Source organism: Hippocampus bargibanti, linkage group LG04, assembly GCF_051943395.1.
Source record: "Hippocampus bargibanti isolate YZ-2025 linkage group LG04, ASM5194339v1, whole genome shotgun sequence".
In the NCBI taxonomy this organism is placed as follows: Eukaryota; Metazoa; Chordata; class Actinopteri; order Syngnathiformes; family Syngnathidae; genus Hippocampus; species Hippocampus bargibanti.
Window position 1 is genome coordinate 21,376,056 of NC_142737.1, and position 17,114 is coordinate 21,393,169.

A 17,114-nucleotide genomic window follows, 5' to 3' on the forward strand; every position below is an offset into this window, starting at 1 on the left:
TTAGATAACAGCTTGGATCAAGGTGTTGATTAGAGTCGGGGTCACCAATCTTTTGGAAACTGAGCTACTTCATGGGTGCTAATTAATGCAAGGGATGATCAGTTTGATACCCACTTTTGGGCTAACTAGATAACTTTTGGCGCTTTTAGTTCTGTGATTATTAATACTTATGTTCATATTTGTGATAACCTTAATAATGTTAATGATTTCTAGGAAATCACACCAGTGAGATATTTTTAGAATAGGCCTGCAAGCGAAGAAGTCCTTGGGAGCCACTTGGTGCCTCAAAGCACCATGTTGGCAGACCCTGTGTTTTGCATGTGAGAGAGTTACGAAGAAGATTCAGCACAGCGAAAGTGTGGAAGAAACACTTTGTTAACAGTTACTTGCCACTACAAACAAACTACGTACAGTATTTCGCTTGTGTCACCCTTTTTTTTTGCAAATTTATGAACAAAAAAGAATCACATGTGTTCAAGTCACATGACATCTTTGTGGATGCCCTTCAGTGACACAGCCAGAACCCATGATTCAAAACAAACCCCTTTGGAGAGCTCTGAGAATGGCTGTGCATGTATAATCTGCATCCTATCTGTTGGAGCTTCAGAGCTGGACAGGAGGACCAGCATGAACCAGAATATTTGGTCTAGTTGATGCCAACAGCACCAGCCTGCTCCCTGTTATTAAGTAAACAAACAAACAAACAAACAAACAAACAAACAAACAAACAAACAAACCCAAATAAATAAAACCAAACAACAATTTAAGAGACCATTAGCGGTTTGCTCTTGTCACCATGGCCAACGTCACAGTGCAGAGGTCACGTGTTCAATCCCGGTTCCAGCCATCATGTTCTCCCCAGGCCTGCATGGGTTTTCTCTGGGTCCTGTGGTTTCCTCCCACATTCAAAAACATGCATGACAGGGTAATTGAACATTCCAAATCGTCCCAAGATGTGAGTGTGATGAGATGTTCTTTTCTATGTGCCTTGTGAATGGCTTGTAACCGATTCAGCATGTCCCAATGATAGGCTCCAGCACCCCTGCGAACCTAATGAGGATAAAGCGGATCTTATCATGGGTGGATGGATGGATGGAACTATCAGGGGTGTTGAGTGAACGTGTGTAAATGTGTGTATGAGGCAAAGACATGATTGGGGAAATTTCACTGATTGATATCACCTGCGAAACGAGCTGATCATGTGATACCCGGAAATTGTGAAGCCTTTTTAAGAGCATGCGCAGAATTCAACAAAAACATTATAACGCTGGTTTATTTTTACCAGCGTTGGCATCTTCTTTGGAGAGACTCGTGGCTGTAATGAAAAAAATAATAATAATGTATTTATGAAAACGTTACGTTGCGCCCGGTCACACGTAACTGCAATGCATGTAATGCCATTAGAGGGCGGTATAGTTTGTCTGTGTTCGCCGCACCAGCAGTTGTGACCTCTGACACCGGAAACTAAAAAAATAGTCTGGAAATCGTCGGACGCCTGTGTTAGCGCCGTCTCGCAACGTAACAGGAGCGTGGATTTGGCTGAAGGGGCATCATTTTTACGAGAAATTTTTCATGATCCACGTCGAAGTTTCTACACCGATGAGTCCCACACCCACTTGCAAGAAGAGTGTGTAACGAGTGGTGTAGTAAATTTGAGCCCGTATCACGTTATTTTTAAAACTACACTGAAAGCTAACAAAGTGGCACAATGGCGGATGTTACCGCTCGTAGCCTGCAGTATGAATACAAGGCGGTGAGTATATTTTTGCTGCATCCCTAGGTGATTGAATTATACGTGGGCTGTCATATTTGTTTAACTTGTTTGAATGAGATATTAACTATGCTGACTGAGTATATTGGTTCTTATATGTGACATTTTATGTTAGCATTCCCATTAGCGGTTAGCCTCACTTGGACCAATTCATTGTATATATTTTGAACCACAGAATTCGAACTTGGTCTTACAAGCTGATCGCTCTCTGATCGACCGTACACGGAGAGATGAACCTACGGGAGAGGTGCTGTCTCTGGTGGGGAAGCTGGAGGGAACCAAGATGGGAGACAAAGCTCAGAGAACAAAACCTCAAAAACTGGAAGAGAGACGCGACAAGTTAGTACTGTCATGATACATTTCTTATATTTATGTATATCAGATTGAGTCTTGCACACCATAGTTTCCCACGTGCATTGTCAGCTTTTGATAGATGTGTAATTTATATATATATATATATATATATATATATATATATATATATATATATATATATATCAGCTGTCGTCGGGCACGAGGCGGGGATACCCTGAATTGGTTGCCAGCCAATCGCATATATATATATATATATATATATATATATATATATATATATATATATATATACATACATCAATTTTCTTCACGGTACGCATCAATTGTGTGTGTGTGCGTGTATGTATATATATACAGACAGACACGCACACATTTTTGCTTTAGTTCAGTGACACTAAGATACTCGGTTTCGAGGTTTTAAAACGTATTCAACGTGTATCAGCTCAACATGTTCCTTAATGACAGACAGCGATTTCACATTCTCATACAATCAATTATAACACAAAGAAAATGGAGATATGAAAATAGGTCATCTCAAATTGCACAATTTTCACTGAATGATCTCGAAATGTAACCAAAGACTCCAAATATTTTTTTTTCTTTCCTTAAAACTTTCTGTAATTATTAGAAACTCTCAGATAGATGTATTGTGAGTTCTTTAATTTGTTTTATACATTTAAAATATTATTCAGATCTCTTGTTTGGTCAACTCATTTTTTTGATTGTTCACGCAGGAGACGGAAAAGAGATGAGGACAGACATGATATCAACAAAATGAAGGGCTTTACTCTTTTGTCAGAGGGCATTGACGAAATGGTGGGAATTGTATACAAACCCAAAACAAAAGAAACCAGAGAGACTTATGAAGTTTTACTCAGCTTCATCCACGCTGCTTTGGGAGATCAGGTGTGGAAATGCAACTTTTTGATATCTGAACTTTTGTTTCGAAATAAATGTCCAATAATAATTTCGGAATAAACTTGACTATTGTCTCCCAACAGCCGCGTGATATTCTGTGTGGTGCAGCAGATGAAGTCTTGGCAGTGCTAAAAAATGATAAAATGAGGGATAGGGAGAGGCGACGTGAGGTCGAGCAGCTTCTTGGACCTGCCGATGACACACGCTACCACGTGCTGGTCAACCTGGGCAAGAAAATCACTGACTATGGGGGTGACAAAGATTTGCAGAATATGGGTATGTTCGAAAGAAGCGACTGGTTGTTTTGATCTGGCTGAACTATGTTGATTACGCATTTTCTTAACAAATTTTCACTATTTGTATAGATGACAACATAGATGAAACATATGGTGTTAATGTCCAATTTGGATCTGATGAGGAGGTAGGTTAATCTTGTGAGAGAATTTCAGGAAAACCTCAGTTGTGCATGCAAGTAGTTATGATGTTTTACTGTATTTCTCTTCAGGAGGGTGATGAAGACAAGTATGGAGAAGTGCGTGATGAGCACTCAGATGAAGACAGTGAAGGAGAGGAAGCTGATGTCGGCTGTGCTCTTTCTGCCAATGTAAGTTAACAATCTGCTTAAATAGGTGAGATGAATTCAGCCTGACTGTGTACGCATGACTCTCCTCGTCCCATTTAGCTTGGCGTCACAGGCGATGTCATGACCGTGAAGAAAAAGGATCTCCACCCTCGAGACATTGACGCCTTTTGGCTCCAACGGCAGTTGAGTCGCTTTTATGATGATGCTATCGTCTCTCAGAAGAAAGCTGATGAGGTCCTAGAAATCCTCAAGGTCTGTTAAACCTCTTGTGCTTTGACATCTCCGTGTGTTGTTATTTTTACAAACTCCGTTTTTGTCTCTTTTCTCCAGACTGCCAGTGATGACAGGGAGTGTGAAAACCAGCTTGTATTGCTTCTTGGCTTTAACACCTTTGACTTCATCAAAATCCTTCGCCAACATCGGCGCATGAGTAAGTGCTTTTTGCTCTAGTCTTTTTGTTATTCTGGCATGGAACTATGTGCATAATGGCATAATTAACATTCGTGAGTCCAAATTTAGTTTGCATGCTTTTTTTCTACACACAGTTCAGTATTGTACAATGCTGGCAAGTGCTCAGAGTGAGGCAGAAAAGGAACGAATCACTGGAAAGATGGAGTCTGATCAGGAACTGTCAAAGATTCTTTACCAACTGCAAGAGACAGAGAAGGAGGATATTATTCGGGTAAGGTGTAGCTCTGGATTTATTAGTCTGCAATTATTCTTGATTTATATATTTTGACATATTTTGTTGGGTTTGTATTATTATTATTATTATTACATTCTTTTAGGAGGAGAGATCTCGCAGGGAGAGGGTAAGGAAGTCACGCGTGGATGACATGGAAGCTATGGACACAGGCCATGGAGAGGTAAATATGCAGCAGTGTCAATATACAGTAAAGTCTTGTTATATCGATATCGGATATATCGATAGTCCCGGTTATATCGATACTATTTCTATGCACGCACGGAGAAAATTACATGCAAACAGGGTCGGATATATCGATAGTCCCGGTTATATCAATATTTTTTCGGACTCCCTTGAATATCGATATAACGAGACTTTACTGTAGTTGTACAATACATTGACTTAACATATTATGTTGACAAATACTGTCCAAGGCGTCACATTTACCTAAAAAATATCTATTGCAAAATTACATACTACTACTTAATACTACTTAAACTGGTCTTCTGTACTAGGGCTGAGCGATATATTTATCATATTGATATAAATATTTAAGTTATTCATATTGACATTTACATTTCAGATGTTGACTGTGGATAAGTTCTTATTAAGAAGCTGTTCTGTCCACATCATTTTAGCAACATTCTTTTCATTGAACTCATGGCAATAGTAGTTGTTGAAAAGTTATCAAATATTTGGTACCACTATGGAGATTTTAAATTTTGCGTGTATCCCTCACTCCTAACATGTACAATTTGGAAATGTGTTTATGATAGTTGTCCTTGTCCGACAGGCGGTTGCCCCTCGACAACTGTTGGACCTTGAAGACTTAACCTTCACCCAGGGAAGCCATTTCATGGCCAACAAGCGGTGCCAGCTGCCAGATGGTTCTTTCCGTAAACAAAGGAAAGGTTATGAAGAAGTGCATGTGCCTGCACTCAAACCTAAGCCCTTCGCTGATGATGAGGTTTGGTTTTGCCTGCTGTGCCCCATGTTAAACACTGGAAGAGTTGGATTCTTGCCCTCATTTTCTTTCTCATTGTTGGTTCATTAGGTGCTTGTTTCAATTGAGAAACTGCCCAAATATGCACAGGCTGGATTTGAAGGTTTCAAAAACCTGAACCGTATCCAGAGCAAGCTGTTTAAATCTGCCATGGAGACAGATGAGAACCTGCTTGTGTGTGCACCAACGGTACGTTGAATTAGTGCACAATTGAAGGGATGCATTGGATTCTCCAATCTAGACATTCTTTCACTACTGCTCTCTCTAGAAATTCATTTGGATCTGTTTGTGTGTGTACAGGGAGCTGGTAAGACAAATGTTGCTCTGATGGCAATGCTTAGGGAAATAGGAAAACATATAAACATGGATGGAACCATAAATGTGGATGACTTTAAAATAATCTACATTGCACCCATGCGCTCTCTCGTACAGGAGATGGTAGGAAGTTTTAGCAAGGTAAGCCTTACCACCTTCCAACATAATTCATGGATCATTGTGTTTCAACCATCTTTCAAAAAAAAAAAGTTCAACCACTTCTCCTCCTCCAGCGGTTGGCGAGCTATGGAATTACAGTCTCTGAGCTGACAGGAGACCACCAACTGTGCAAGGAAGAGATCAATGCTACTCAAATTATTGTTTGCACACCTGAAAAGTGGGACATCATAACTCGTAAGGGTGGCGAGCGAACCTACACACAACTAGTGCGCCTCATCATCATTGTAAGTGGTGTCCCTGTGTTTTGTCAACTGTGTTGAAAACGTTTGATAGAACAAATGTGAATGATTATCCTCCGCTTTGATTATGCAGGATGAAATCCACCTGCTTCATGATGATCGTGGGCCCGTGTTGGAATCTCTGGTGGCAAGAACAATCCGCAACGTGGAGCTGACCCAGGAAGACGTGCGTCTGCTTGGTCTCAGTGCCACACTCCCCAACTATGAGGATGTGGCAACCTGCCTGCGTGTTGATCCTGCGAAGGGCCTCTTCTACTTTGACAACAGGTATGCCATACAAGTGTGTAATGGTTAGCTAAGGCCCCCTGCTCAAATAAATATATCACCTGATGCAAATAGTGACATGTGTCGTGTTATCTATCCAGTTTCCGACCAGTTCCCCTGGAGCAGACTTATGTGGGCATCACAGAGAAGAAAGCTATTAAACGTTTCCAGATCATGAATGAAATTGTTTATGAGAAGATAATGGAGCATGCTGGGAAGAACCAGGTATATTTTGTATTACTGTGCATTTGGATGAAAACACTCTGGTGTGACCATTCTCACTTTTAACGAATCCTATCTAGTTGCAAATTCGCCAATTCGTGGTTTTTGTACCATTTTTTTAAAGCAGTTCTGTAGCACTCTAAGATGCCGCCAATGCCCTGGCTTTTACTGGTATCAAGGAAGTACGCTGACATGATATGTCTCAACTATTTGACTTCTTTGTAAGTTACTGAAAAGCTAAATTTAGCCTGGGTTATTTATTTTATATTTATATCGTGTTTTTGCTCTGATCAATTTGAAAAGCCCATGCGGATGGTGGAGGTTTTTGGTATTTGCAGCAGAGCTCGATCTTAATTGCGCCGGTCGACCGCACACCGACGTTGAATCACATTTCACCGGCATCTAACTTTGGTTTCTTTTTGCCAGGTGCTTGTATTTGTTCACTCTCGGAAAGAGACCGGAAAGACAGCCAGAGCCATTCGAGACATGTGTTTGGAGAAGGATACTCTGGGCCTTTTTCTTCGAGAGGGCTCAGCATCTACTGAAGTGTTGCGCACTGAAGCAGAACAATGCAAGGTAACAAGTCCAAAGTATATAACATAAAAATAGCAGCTAATAACTGCTTCAAATCCTTGTGCAAAATTCTGAAGGCCTTCATATTGCCTGGATTGCCCTTTATAGAATCTTGAGCTCAAGGATTTGCTACCTTACGGCTTTGCCATCCATCACGCTGGAATGACCAGAGTGGATCGTACACTGGTGGAAGATCTGTTCGCTGATAGGCACATTCAGGTTCTGGTGTCTACGGCAACCCTGGCTTGGGGTGTCAACCTGCCAGCACACACGGTCATCATCAAAGGTACCCAGGTGTACAGTCCTGAGAAAGGCAGATGGACTGAACTCGGCGCCCTGGACATTTTGCAGGTCAGCGTTGAGGGCACACAATGAAGCAAAGGCACTTCTGACTGGCAAATGACAATGGTGATTATAAATAACCCTATTTCAGATGCTTGGTCGAGCTGGCCGTCCTCAGTACGACACTAAGGGAGAAGGAATCCTTATCACATCCCACGGAGAGCTGCAGTATTACCTGTCGCTGCTCAATCAGCAGCTGCCCATCGAGAGTCAAATGGTGGGCAAGCTTCCTGACATGCTTAATGCAGAGATTGTGCTGGGCAATGTTCAGAATGTGAAGGTAAGTAAGTTGCCATTATGTACACCTCCGCCTACCTTATTATTGAAACAGTCACTGAAGGTTTTGAACATGTGGGTGCTTTGTTTTAGGATGCAGTGAACTGGCTGGGTTACACCTACCTGTACGTGCGCATGCTTCGCAACCCAACACTGTATGGCGTCTCCCATGATGACCGGTCTGCAGATCCTCTCCTGGAGCGGCGCCGAACTGACCTAGTGCACACAGCTGCCAGCGTACTGGACAAAAACAGCCTTATCAAATACGACAAGAGGAGTGGCAGTTTCCAGGTATCCACCTCTGTGTTTCGTTGATCTTTTTTTTGTAGACTGCTTCTAATTGGTCTCTTTATCTCATCAAAGGTGACCGATCTGGGCCGCATTGCCAGTCATTTCTACATCACACACGACTCTGTTCAAACCTACAACCAGCTACTCAAGCCGACCCTCAGTGAGATTGAGCTTTTCCGTGTCTTCTCACTATCGTCGGAGTTCAGGAACATCACTGTGAGAGAGGTATGATGGACTCCGGACAAATCCAGTCACAGTTTTCTGTCTTGATGCTTGGATGTTTACAATGCCGTCTTTTTAGGAGGAGAAGTTGGAACTTCAGAAGCTGCTGGAGAGAGTCCCGATTCCAGTGAAGGAAAGCATCGAGGAGCCCAGCGCCAAGGTAGCTAGCTGTCAGTCATACATGAACAAGGCCAGGCCATAAAAAAATCCAAACCTAGTTTGGGAGGTCCAAAAGACAGACTGCATCTGTTTTCTTGAAACCAATTCTGATTTATCATTTGTCATCATGATAGTCATTATTTTTACTTTTGACAATGTTTTGTCTTTCCACAGATCAATGTGCTGCTTCAGGCGTTCATCTCTCAATTAAAACTGGAAGGCTTTGCCCTCATGGCAGACATGGTGTATGTGACACAGGTATATTCTATTACACATTTATTTAGGTTGTCATGTGTTGCCTGGTCATGTTTGTCCAAGGAAGTACGACCTCATATAACCATTGTTTTTCCAAAACAAGTGTGTTGACATACTCTTGCAGAGTGCTGGAAGGCTGATGCGAGCTATTTTCGAGATCGTTCTGAACAGAGGCTGGGCTCAACTCTCCGACAAAACCATGAATCTGTGCAAGATGATTGATAAGAGAATGTAAATCTTTCACACAATCTCAAGTGATTGTTGTTGATTGGTTTGCAAAGGCTATATACGAATATGTATTGTCATTTCTTCCAGGTGGCAGTCAATGTCTCCATTGAGACAGTTTAAAAAGTTGCCGGAAGAAGTGATCAAGAAGATCGAGAAGAAAAACTTCCCCTTTGAGCGTCTCTATGACCTCAATCACAATGAAATTGGTAAATTTCACCCTTTCTAAATTCTATACTTGATCTCCAGTCAGACTCATAATTGCTGTGCCACCCTCCCCCAGGGGAATTGATTCGAATGCCAAAAATGGGAAAGACCATCCACAAGTATGTCCACCAGTTCCCTAAACTGGACCTTGCCGTCCATCTGCAGCCCATCACTCGCTCCACACTCAAAGTGGAGCTCACCATCACGCCTGACTTCCAATGGGATGACAAGGTAATTAATTTCAATATCATAAACGGCAGATGATTTGCAGCATCGTACACTCGGCCGAAAATGTTTTTATGCGGCATGTTTTAGATTCACGGTTCTTCGGAGGCTTTCTGGATCCTGGTGGAGGACGTCGACAGTGAAGTGATCCTCCACCATGAGTACTTCCTGCTCAAGGCCAAATATGCCCAGGATGAGCACCTTGTGACCTTCTTTGTCCCTGTATTCGAGCCTCTACCCCCACAGTACTTCATTCGCGTGGTTTCTGACCGCTGGCTCTGTAAGCAAATGCTGCTTTTATACAGACTCCGATTTGTGTCATCTCAGGACGCCTTTCCAGTAACTTTTTGAATTGCCGTATTTGTGGTTGTTTCAGCATGTGAGACCCAGCTTCCGGTGTCATTCCGTCACCTTATCCTCCCTGAGAAGTATCCTCCACCCACAGAGTTGCTTGACCTGCAGCCTCTTCCTGTTACTGCTCTCAGGAACTCTGCTTTTGAAGCCCTCTACCAGAACAAGTTCCCATTCTTCAACCCAATTCAAACGCAAGGTACAATAAACATGGCAATGTGGACCGTCTTGAATTGAACCAAAGGGAACATTTTCATTTGGAATTGATCTTAATTCTGTGTTCCTTCAGTGTTCAATGCAGTGTACAACAGTGATGACAATGTGTTTGTGGGAGCCCCCACTGGCAGTGGAAAGACAATCTGTGCTGAATTTGCAATTCTGAGGATGTTGCTTCATAACGCGGAAGGCCGTTGTGTCTACATCACCCCCATGGAGGCACTTGCAGAGCAGGTATGACAGCATTGGAAGGTCTGACAGGACAGTCATTTATGGAATAATTTGGGTTTATATGTCTGGAAACTTTTTTTTTTCAAAAGAATGTTTATATTTCAGCCGCTTCTATAGTTAAGTGTGCCATTGGTTTTGTGTGCTCATTTACAAAATACGGTCCGCCTTGTAAGCTTGTCAATTTTTGGTGGCCTCATTTAGAATCAGAATCAGAAAACCTTTAATAAGCAGCAATTTGAAAGGGGATTGGGGTGGGGGGTGAAAGGATTTAAAAAAGATATTCTAAGCATAGTAAAAATGTCAGAAGACTGGGATGCTTCTTCAATTGCTGCTGTGGACTGCAAATTTCCCCATTGCGGGACGAATAAAGGTATTCTGATTCTGATTCTGATGTTTACTGTAAATGTGCAAAAATGTTTCATAAAAACTGTACATAGTGCAATTATCAAAGAAAATGTATATTGATATATGTAGCTGTATTGCATCAACATAAGGCGACTGTGCTATTTACAGTTCAAGAGTCCTTTTTTTTCCACATGTGATTATTGAGAAGCCTGACAGCAGTCGGTAGGCATGAGCGGCGATACCTCTCCTTACCATGATACCATACATTTATTCGTCCCACAATGGGGAAATTTTGGTTATATCGCTAGTACTGCCTATTACGATACTATTTCTATGAACTGAAGGAGAAAATTACATGCCCGCAGGATCGGATATATCGATAGTCCGGTTATATCGATATTTTTTCCGACTCCCGAGAATATCGATATAACGAGACTTTACTGTATATGACTGGAATCTCTTTCAAGCTGTGCATATGACAATCATTAGTTGTTGTTTTTTTGTTCTTTTGACTTCAAGACGGCACCGCGAGAGTGGCTGCCTTTCCAGCAGCTCATGTATTTTGTTTTTCTACTTTCATTCCTTTCATAACTTTGCTGCTGTGAAATGTAAATTTCTCCACTGCGAAAGGACAAAGCGCAGGCACCTAACTTGAAGGCCAGAGTTGTTTCAAGTCCTACATCTCTTCTTCCCCTCGTTAGGTGTTTGTTGACTGGCACCAAAAGTTCCAAGACTTTCTGAACAAGAAGGTGGTGTTGCTGACAGGGGAAACAAGCACAGACCTGAAACTCTTAGGAAAAGGAGACATCATTGTCAGCACACCGGATAAATGGGATATCTTGTCTCGCCGTTGGAAGCAGAGGAAGAATGTCCAAAACGTCAGTCTTTTTATTGTGGATGAGACACATCTCATTGGAGGAGAAAATGGAGTAAGAATAAAGTCACGACTTAAATTACTTTTTTTTTTTATGGAACATTCAGCATGATTCTGAAACTTTTGTTTTTCAACAGCCTGTGCTGGAGGTCATCTGTTCACGGATGAGGTACATCTCCTCTCAGATTGAGCGGCCCATACGGATCGTGGCCCTCAGCTCATCTCTGTCCAACGCCAAAGACGTTGCTCACTGGTTGGGTTGCAGCACCACAGCCACATTCAACTTCCACCCAAATGTCAGGCCTGTGCCCCTCGAGCTCCACATCCAGGTGTGGAAAAGTTTATGCCGTTTGTCCGGGGCCTGCTTGACTTTCAGGCAGTTAGTAGGAAGTTCAATACTCCACTCTGAAGTTTCCCTTCTGCTGTTTCAGGGCTTCAATGTGAGTCACACTCAGACTCGCCTGCTCTCCATGGCCAAGCCGGTGTATCACGCAATCATGAAGCACTCGCCCTCCAAACCAGCAGTGGTGTTTGTGCCGTCCCGCAGGCAGACTCGCCTTACGGCCATTGACATCCTCACATTTTGTGCAGCTGACGTTGTTCCTCAGAGGTCAGTCTGTCTTCCCATCGGTACACAGTCCCATTCACAGTGCAAAGTACTCTCCGCTCCACACAAAATCAAAGTTCTCTTATGGTTCATCGCAGAATATGTCTTTCAAGGAAGCTTTTAGAATACAAATCTATATCCTATAGCGATAGTTTTTAAAAGTTACAATTGTAGATGGCTTTCCACACACACCATCTTTATTTTTCCCTCTCGGTCCTCACTCCTAGATGGCAGCAGGCAATGCCACAACACCCCGTTAGGATCTCCCATCTCATCACAATATTGTCCAAAAGAAATTGAACTTAAATCTCATATGGAAAAGAAGAGCCCCGGTTGTCAATGCACTTTTCAGTCATTTACTGAACCGTTATGCATTTAAACACAATTAGCATACGGATGCAGGGACCGCTGTTGGCCATAACTCATGCACAGACACTTGCATGCACATTTGCATGCATCACAGCCCCCTCCTCTTAAAGGAGCATAGCTAAACCATGGGCACTGTTATACTACAGTACTGTATTTATATACCATTTGACGGCAATCTTTTTTTCATGTGCTTTATAAGTTTAATAGTTATAAAGCAAGCAGGTCATATTGCAGGTCTTTATACAGTATTGGTCTCAATGAATGTGGGTTCATTGTCATCCTTTAGGTTCCTGCATTGCACTGAGAAGGATCTTGAGCCTTTCTTGGGTAAGATAACCGATGCAACCCTGAAGGAGACTCTTGCCAACGGTGTGGGCTACCTCCATGAGGGTCTGTCTGCAACCGAGCGGAAAATAGTGGAGCAACTCTTCAACTCGGGTACGAACGACCACCGATGCTCTGTACTTTCACCGCTTATTTGCCTGTGAATGTGTCAAGTTTCCTTTGTATTTTGACCTTGTTTTCCAGGAGCTGTTCAGGTAGTTGTGTCATCTCGCTCCCTCTGCTGGGGCATCAACATCTCCGCCCATCTTGTCATCGTCATGGACACGCAGTACTACAATGGCATCATACATGCGTGAGTTCAAGGACAACCGACATCACTTTTTTTGTTTCCTAACTGACATCAGGAAAACGTTTTATAGCATCTAAAATACCCAAAACATGCAGTATGATATTTTTAGTCAAATGCAAAACACCAATAAAAATGACTTAAAGTGTCTAAAATGTACTTCAATTTGAACCCGGAAGTGGCCAGTTTCAGAAGGTACCGCCCCCTTGTTCGTGGTGTCACGCCAAGACGTCTTGCCTTGCTCGATAATCAAAACAATGGCTTCAGATTCGGAGAATATGCTTTCTTGTTATCCATCCAGTTATGAATATTATTCAAATAGTTCTGAAGAGGAAAGCATACATGTTTGCAATCGATTAAATAATTTATTCCCTGTCATTTTGAGTTATCGGGGGGAATGTAGCACCAAAAAGAGACAGAAGATGGCGACAAAGTCTGTGGAAACGGGCTGATTAATTCCTTTTTGCCAATTTTTATGATCCATTTAATTTCTAAGCGCCTTTCAAAACTTGTCAGCGAATATCAACTAGATGCTCGGTGCAACACACAAGGATGTTATTTATGTGTTTTCCTTGTAATTTCACCATCAACACAAATCAACACGAAGTTTTCAGACCAAACAAAGTACCGCAAAATGCATTGAGTGAATGAAAGGACTACTACAATGTGTCCTTTCTCGGCCAGAGGACTCGTCACCAACTCAAAAACAAGACTTCCGCAATATTCAGCGCTAGTCTTAAAACGTAAAATATAGCTATATGCGGTGGAATCTTTATAAAATCCGCTTAGTAGAAGTCATTTGAAGCGATTTTACAAATTATGGACACAACTTGTCCGGAGGCGTCAGTTGTCCTTTTAGATGAAACTCGTGTAATCGTATTAGATATTTGTTGACACAACAACTTTGTAAAAAAAATCATTTCATACTGTCTGTGTGTATTTAAAAGGTCAACGCACAAGATGAGCATATGATGAAATCTGTCATCTGTGTTAATTGTCAATCATTCTTGCAGCTACGTGGACTATCCCATCTATGACGTCCTCCAGATGGTAGGCAAAGCCAACAGACCCATCCTTGATGATGAGGGGCGCTGTGTGATCATGTGTCAGGGCTCCAAGAAGGTATGCGCTTTTTCTTGGACTAAATAAATGAATGGGGTCAACACCAATGAAGCTTGTTTTTTTCTCCTCTTTTGTTAGGACTTTTTCAAAAAGTTCTTGTATGAGCCCCTGCCCGTGGAGTCCCACTTGGACCACTGTCTCCATGACCACTTCAATGCAGAGATTGTCACCAAAACGGTGGAGAACAAACAGGACGCTGTGGACTACTTGACTTGGACATTCCTGTACCGTCGTATGACACAGAACCCCAACTACTACAACTTGCAAGGTGAATGAATATGTGATTGTCTTGTCGATATAGAGAAGAACAAAGCAGGCGAGTGAGCCTTGATTGGAACCCACTGACTCGTTGCTGACCTTGTGTCAGGCATGTCCCATCGCCACCTGTCTGATCACCTGTCGGAGTTAGTGGAACACACACTCCATGACCTGGAGCAGTCCAAGTGCATCAGCATCGAGGATGAGATGGATGTGGCGCCGCTCAACTTGGGCATGATTGCAGCCTACTACTACATCAACTACACTACCATCGGTTTGTGCCATCGTTTTGGAATTCAAATAAATCAATTCATCACGTCTTCAGTAGATGCCTTACATCAGTGGTGTCAAAGTCATTTTTTGCCGAGGGCCACATTGTAGTTATGGTTTCCTCTCGAGGGCCGTTATGAATTTGGGGAAGCCATTAGAATGTTTAATCCCCTCCACATATTACGTATAGAGCGCACAATAAATTAATGAATAACTAGTTTTCAAATCTGAAGTCAAGAATAATGACTGTTTACATCCAAAAATCTGACATTTTGGTTAGGATTTTAGCACACATCATGGAATTTCACAAGATTGATTTGCTTTCGCGGGCCGAATAAAATGATGTGGCGGGCCGGATTTGGCCCCCGGGCCTTGACTTTGACACCTGTGCCTTACATGATGCAAAACATGACATGATACTGAAAGTCAATATGTGGACTCGCCTTTCTTCTGTAAAAACCCATACATTGTTGCTTTCCAACTGAAGTGTTGTTTTGTTGGGTAGAGCTGTTCAGCATGTCCCTCAACGCCAAGACAAAGATCCGTGGCTTAATCGAGATCATTTCCAACGCCGCAGAGTACAAAACCATTCCTATCAGGCACCATGAGGATACGCTCCTGCGACAGGTAAATGCATCTTGTTAAAACCTGTGCGAATGTAAACGAGTATCAAAAGTCACCAAGCGTCTGATTTTGTCAACTGCAGCTGGCTCAGAAGGTACCCCACAAACTGAACAACCCCAAATTCAACGACCCCCATGTGAAGACCAATCTGTTGCTCCAAGCGCACCTCTCCAGGATGCAGCTGAGTGCTGAGCTGCAGTCCGACACTGAGGAGATTCTGAGCAAAGTGTGCATTTAGAAGCAGGTTTGACTTTTCACGTGCTGTGGGACAGCTTCAGTAACATCCCCCGGGGGGTTGTGCTCGCCAGGCAGTGCGTTTGATCCAGGCTTGCGTGGATGTGCTGTCCAGTAACGGTTGGCTGAGCCCCGCTCTGGCGGCTATGGAGTTGGCCCAGATGGTCACACAGGCCATGTGGTCTAAGGATTCCTACCTCAAACAGCTCCCGTTCTTCACATCGGAGCACATCAAGCGCTGCGTGGACAAGGTAAACAAACGTCTTGTTTTTTCTTTCTGAACACCCTTCCACGTACAAGCTTTGGAGTCATGAGCCGCTCTGCATGAACTAGGGTGTGGAGAGCATATTTGACATCATGGAGATGGAGGATGAAGACAGAAGTGCTTTGCTACAGCTCTCTGATGCTCAGATGGCCGACGTGGCCCGCTTCTGTAATCGCTATCCCAACATTGAGCTGTCTTACGAGGTGGCCGAAAAGGACAACATCAAAAGGTTTGCCTTCTAACTTTTCGCGTTGAACTTCATCTTCATTGAGGATTTTATTGTTTCGAATTGTACTGTGTATTAATGACAAATTATCAACTGAATAATTGCAATTTTTCAATGAACGGCACATTTTGTTTTTTCTTTTGCCTCAGTGGAAATCCAGTTCTGGTTCAAGTTCAACTGGAGCGAGAGGAGGAGGTCACTGGGCCTGTAATTGCACCTATGTTCCCGCAGGTATTTGTTTGAAGTTCTTCAATATTTAACAGTAATATATCATGAAATAAATGAGTAATTGGAGTTTAGTTGTCTAAACTGTACTGACTCGTCATGGAATGTTGAGCTTCCTGACGGATTTGGTCAAATCTGAGCTATAAAGGCTTATTTTATTTTTTTAATTATTTTGAATTGAATGATCATTGTGCTAGTCCACCTCTTCTTCTTCTTCTTTTCCTTTCGGATTTTGCCTTCAAGGGGTCGCCACAGCAAATCAGTGGTCTCCATCTTTCGAGGTCTACCTAATGTTACAGCAATGTATTTCTAATCTGAAAATAAATACAATTCCCCAGAATCGCGAGGAGGGCTGGTGGGTTGTGATTGGAGACCCCAAGTCCAACAGCCTCATCTCCATCAAGAGACTGACTCTCCAACAGAAAGCAAAGGTCCGTTCGCTGCACTCTCCCTGTACGAAGCCTATGAGCACACACAATGTTAAACCAGCCCTCCATCCCTTCCGACAGGTCAAACTGGACTTTGTTGCACCGGCAATGGGCGTTCACAACTACACGCTGTACTTCATGAGCGATGCCTACATGGGTTGCGACCAGGAGTACAAGTTCAGCACAGATGTGAAAGAGGCTGACAGTGATGCAGACAGTGACTCTGACTGATCTGAGCAGCACAACAGATCCATGGAAGTCTGATTTTTCTGTATATACGACATTGTGTTTATTTGCCCTCAACTCCGATTCTTCTTTTAAAACTGTTGGGTATGTGTTAAGGTCAGCTTTATTATGATCTACACTCATCTAGAAGAAAGGAATATTTTTTTCTTTTCAGAACACACACAATCATTCAGATTTCATATTACCTACAGGCACTTTGGTGTTGTCAGCACAGCATTCAAGTTTGTCTTGCCACAAATAAGTTAAATTCAATGACTCAAGTTAATTTTGACCAATCGTGTTTTTAGTCAGCTGAGTTTTGCAATAAAAAGATGCCTTGTAG

General features: G+C 42.5%; 1 protein-coding gene across 1 annotated transcript; it reads left to right on the plus strand.

The window, feature by feature from the left end:
- Positions 1–1,486: 1,486 nt before the first annotated feature.
- Positions 1,487–17,113, plus strand: snrnp200 (small nuclear ribonucleoprotein 200 (U5)). The gene is made up of 44 exons (XM_088994687.1): positions 1,487–1,753; positions 1,947–2,110; positions 2,821–2,992; positions 3,088–3,280; positions 3,370–3,425; positions 3,510–3,608; positions 3,687–3,839; positions 3,918–4,017; positions 4,133–4,269; positions 4,376–4,453; positions 5,066–5,239; positions 5,327–5,464; positions 5,576–5,731; positions 5,824–5,994; positions 6,083–6,276; positions 6,375–6,498; positions 6,922–7,071; positions 7,177–7,419; positions 7,502–7,690; positions 7,780–7,977; positions 8,050–8,202; positions 8,279–8,359; positions 8,533–8,616; positions 8,738–8,844; positions 8,929–9,047; positions 9,122–9,276; positions 9,361–9,550; positions 9,647–9,820; positions 9,911–10,071; positions 11,115–11,342; positions 11,425–11,616; positions 11,719–11,897; positions 12,550–12,701; positions 12,792–12,900; positions 13,908–14,016; positions 14,095–14,284; positions 14,384–14,548; positions 15,050–15,171; positions 15,251–15,394; positions 15,477–15,653; positions 15,736–15,896; positions 16,043–16,124; positions 16,457–16,549; positions 16,628–17,113. The coding sequence occupies exons 1-44, from the start codon at positions 1,709–1,711 to the stop codon at positions 16,775–16,777; spliced, it is 6,411 nt and encodes a 2,136-aa protein (XP_088850813.1). The 5' UTR covers positions 1,487–1,708; the 3' UTR covers positions 16,778–17,113.
- The last annotated feature ends 1 nt before the right edge of the window (position 17,114 follows it).

Coding starts and splice junctions, on each gene's coding strand:
- snrnp200 (XM_088994687.1), top strand. CDS start 1,709: ATGGCGGATGTTACCGCTCGTAGCCTGCAGTATGAATACAAGGCG. Junction 11,617..11,718: donor CCCTCGAGCTCCACATCCAG/GTGTGGAAAAGT, acceptor CTGCTGTTTCAG/GGCTTCAATGTGAGTCACAC. Junction 12,702..12,791: donor GGAGCAACTCTTCAACTCGG/GTACGAACGACC, acceptor CTTGTTTTCCAG/GAGCTGTTCAGGTAGTTGTG.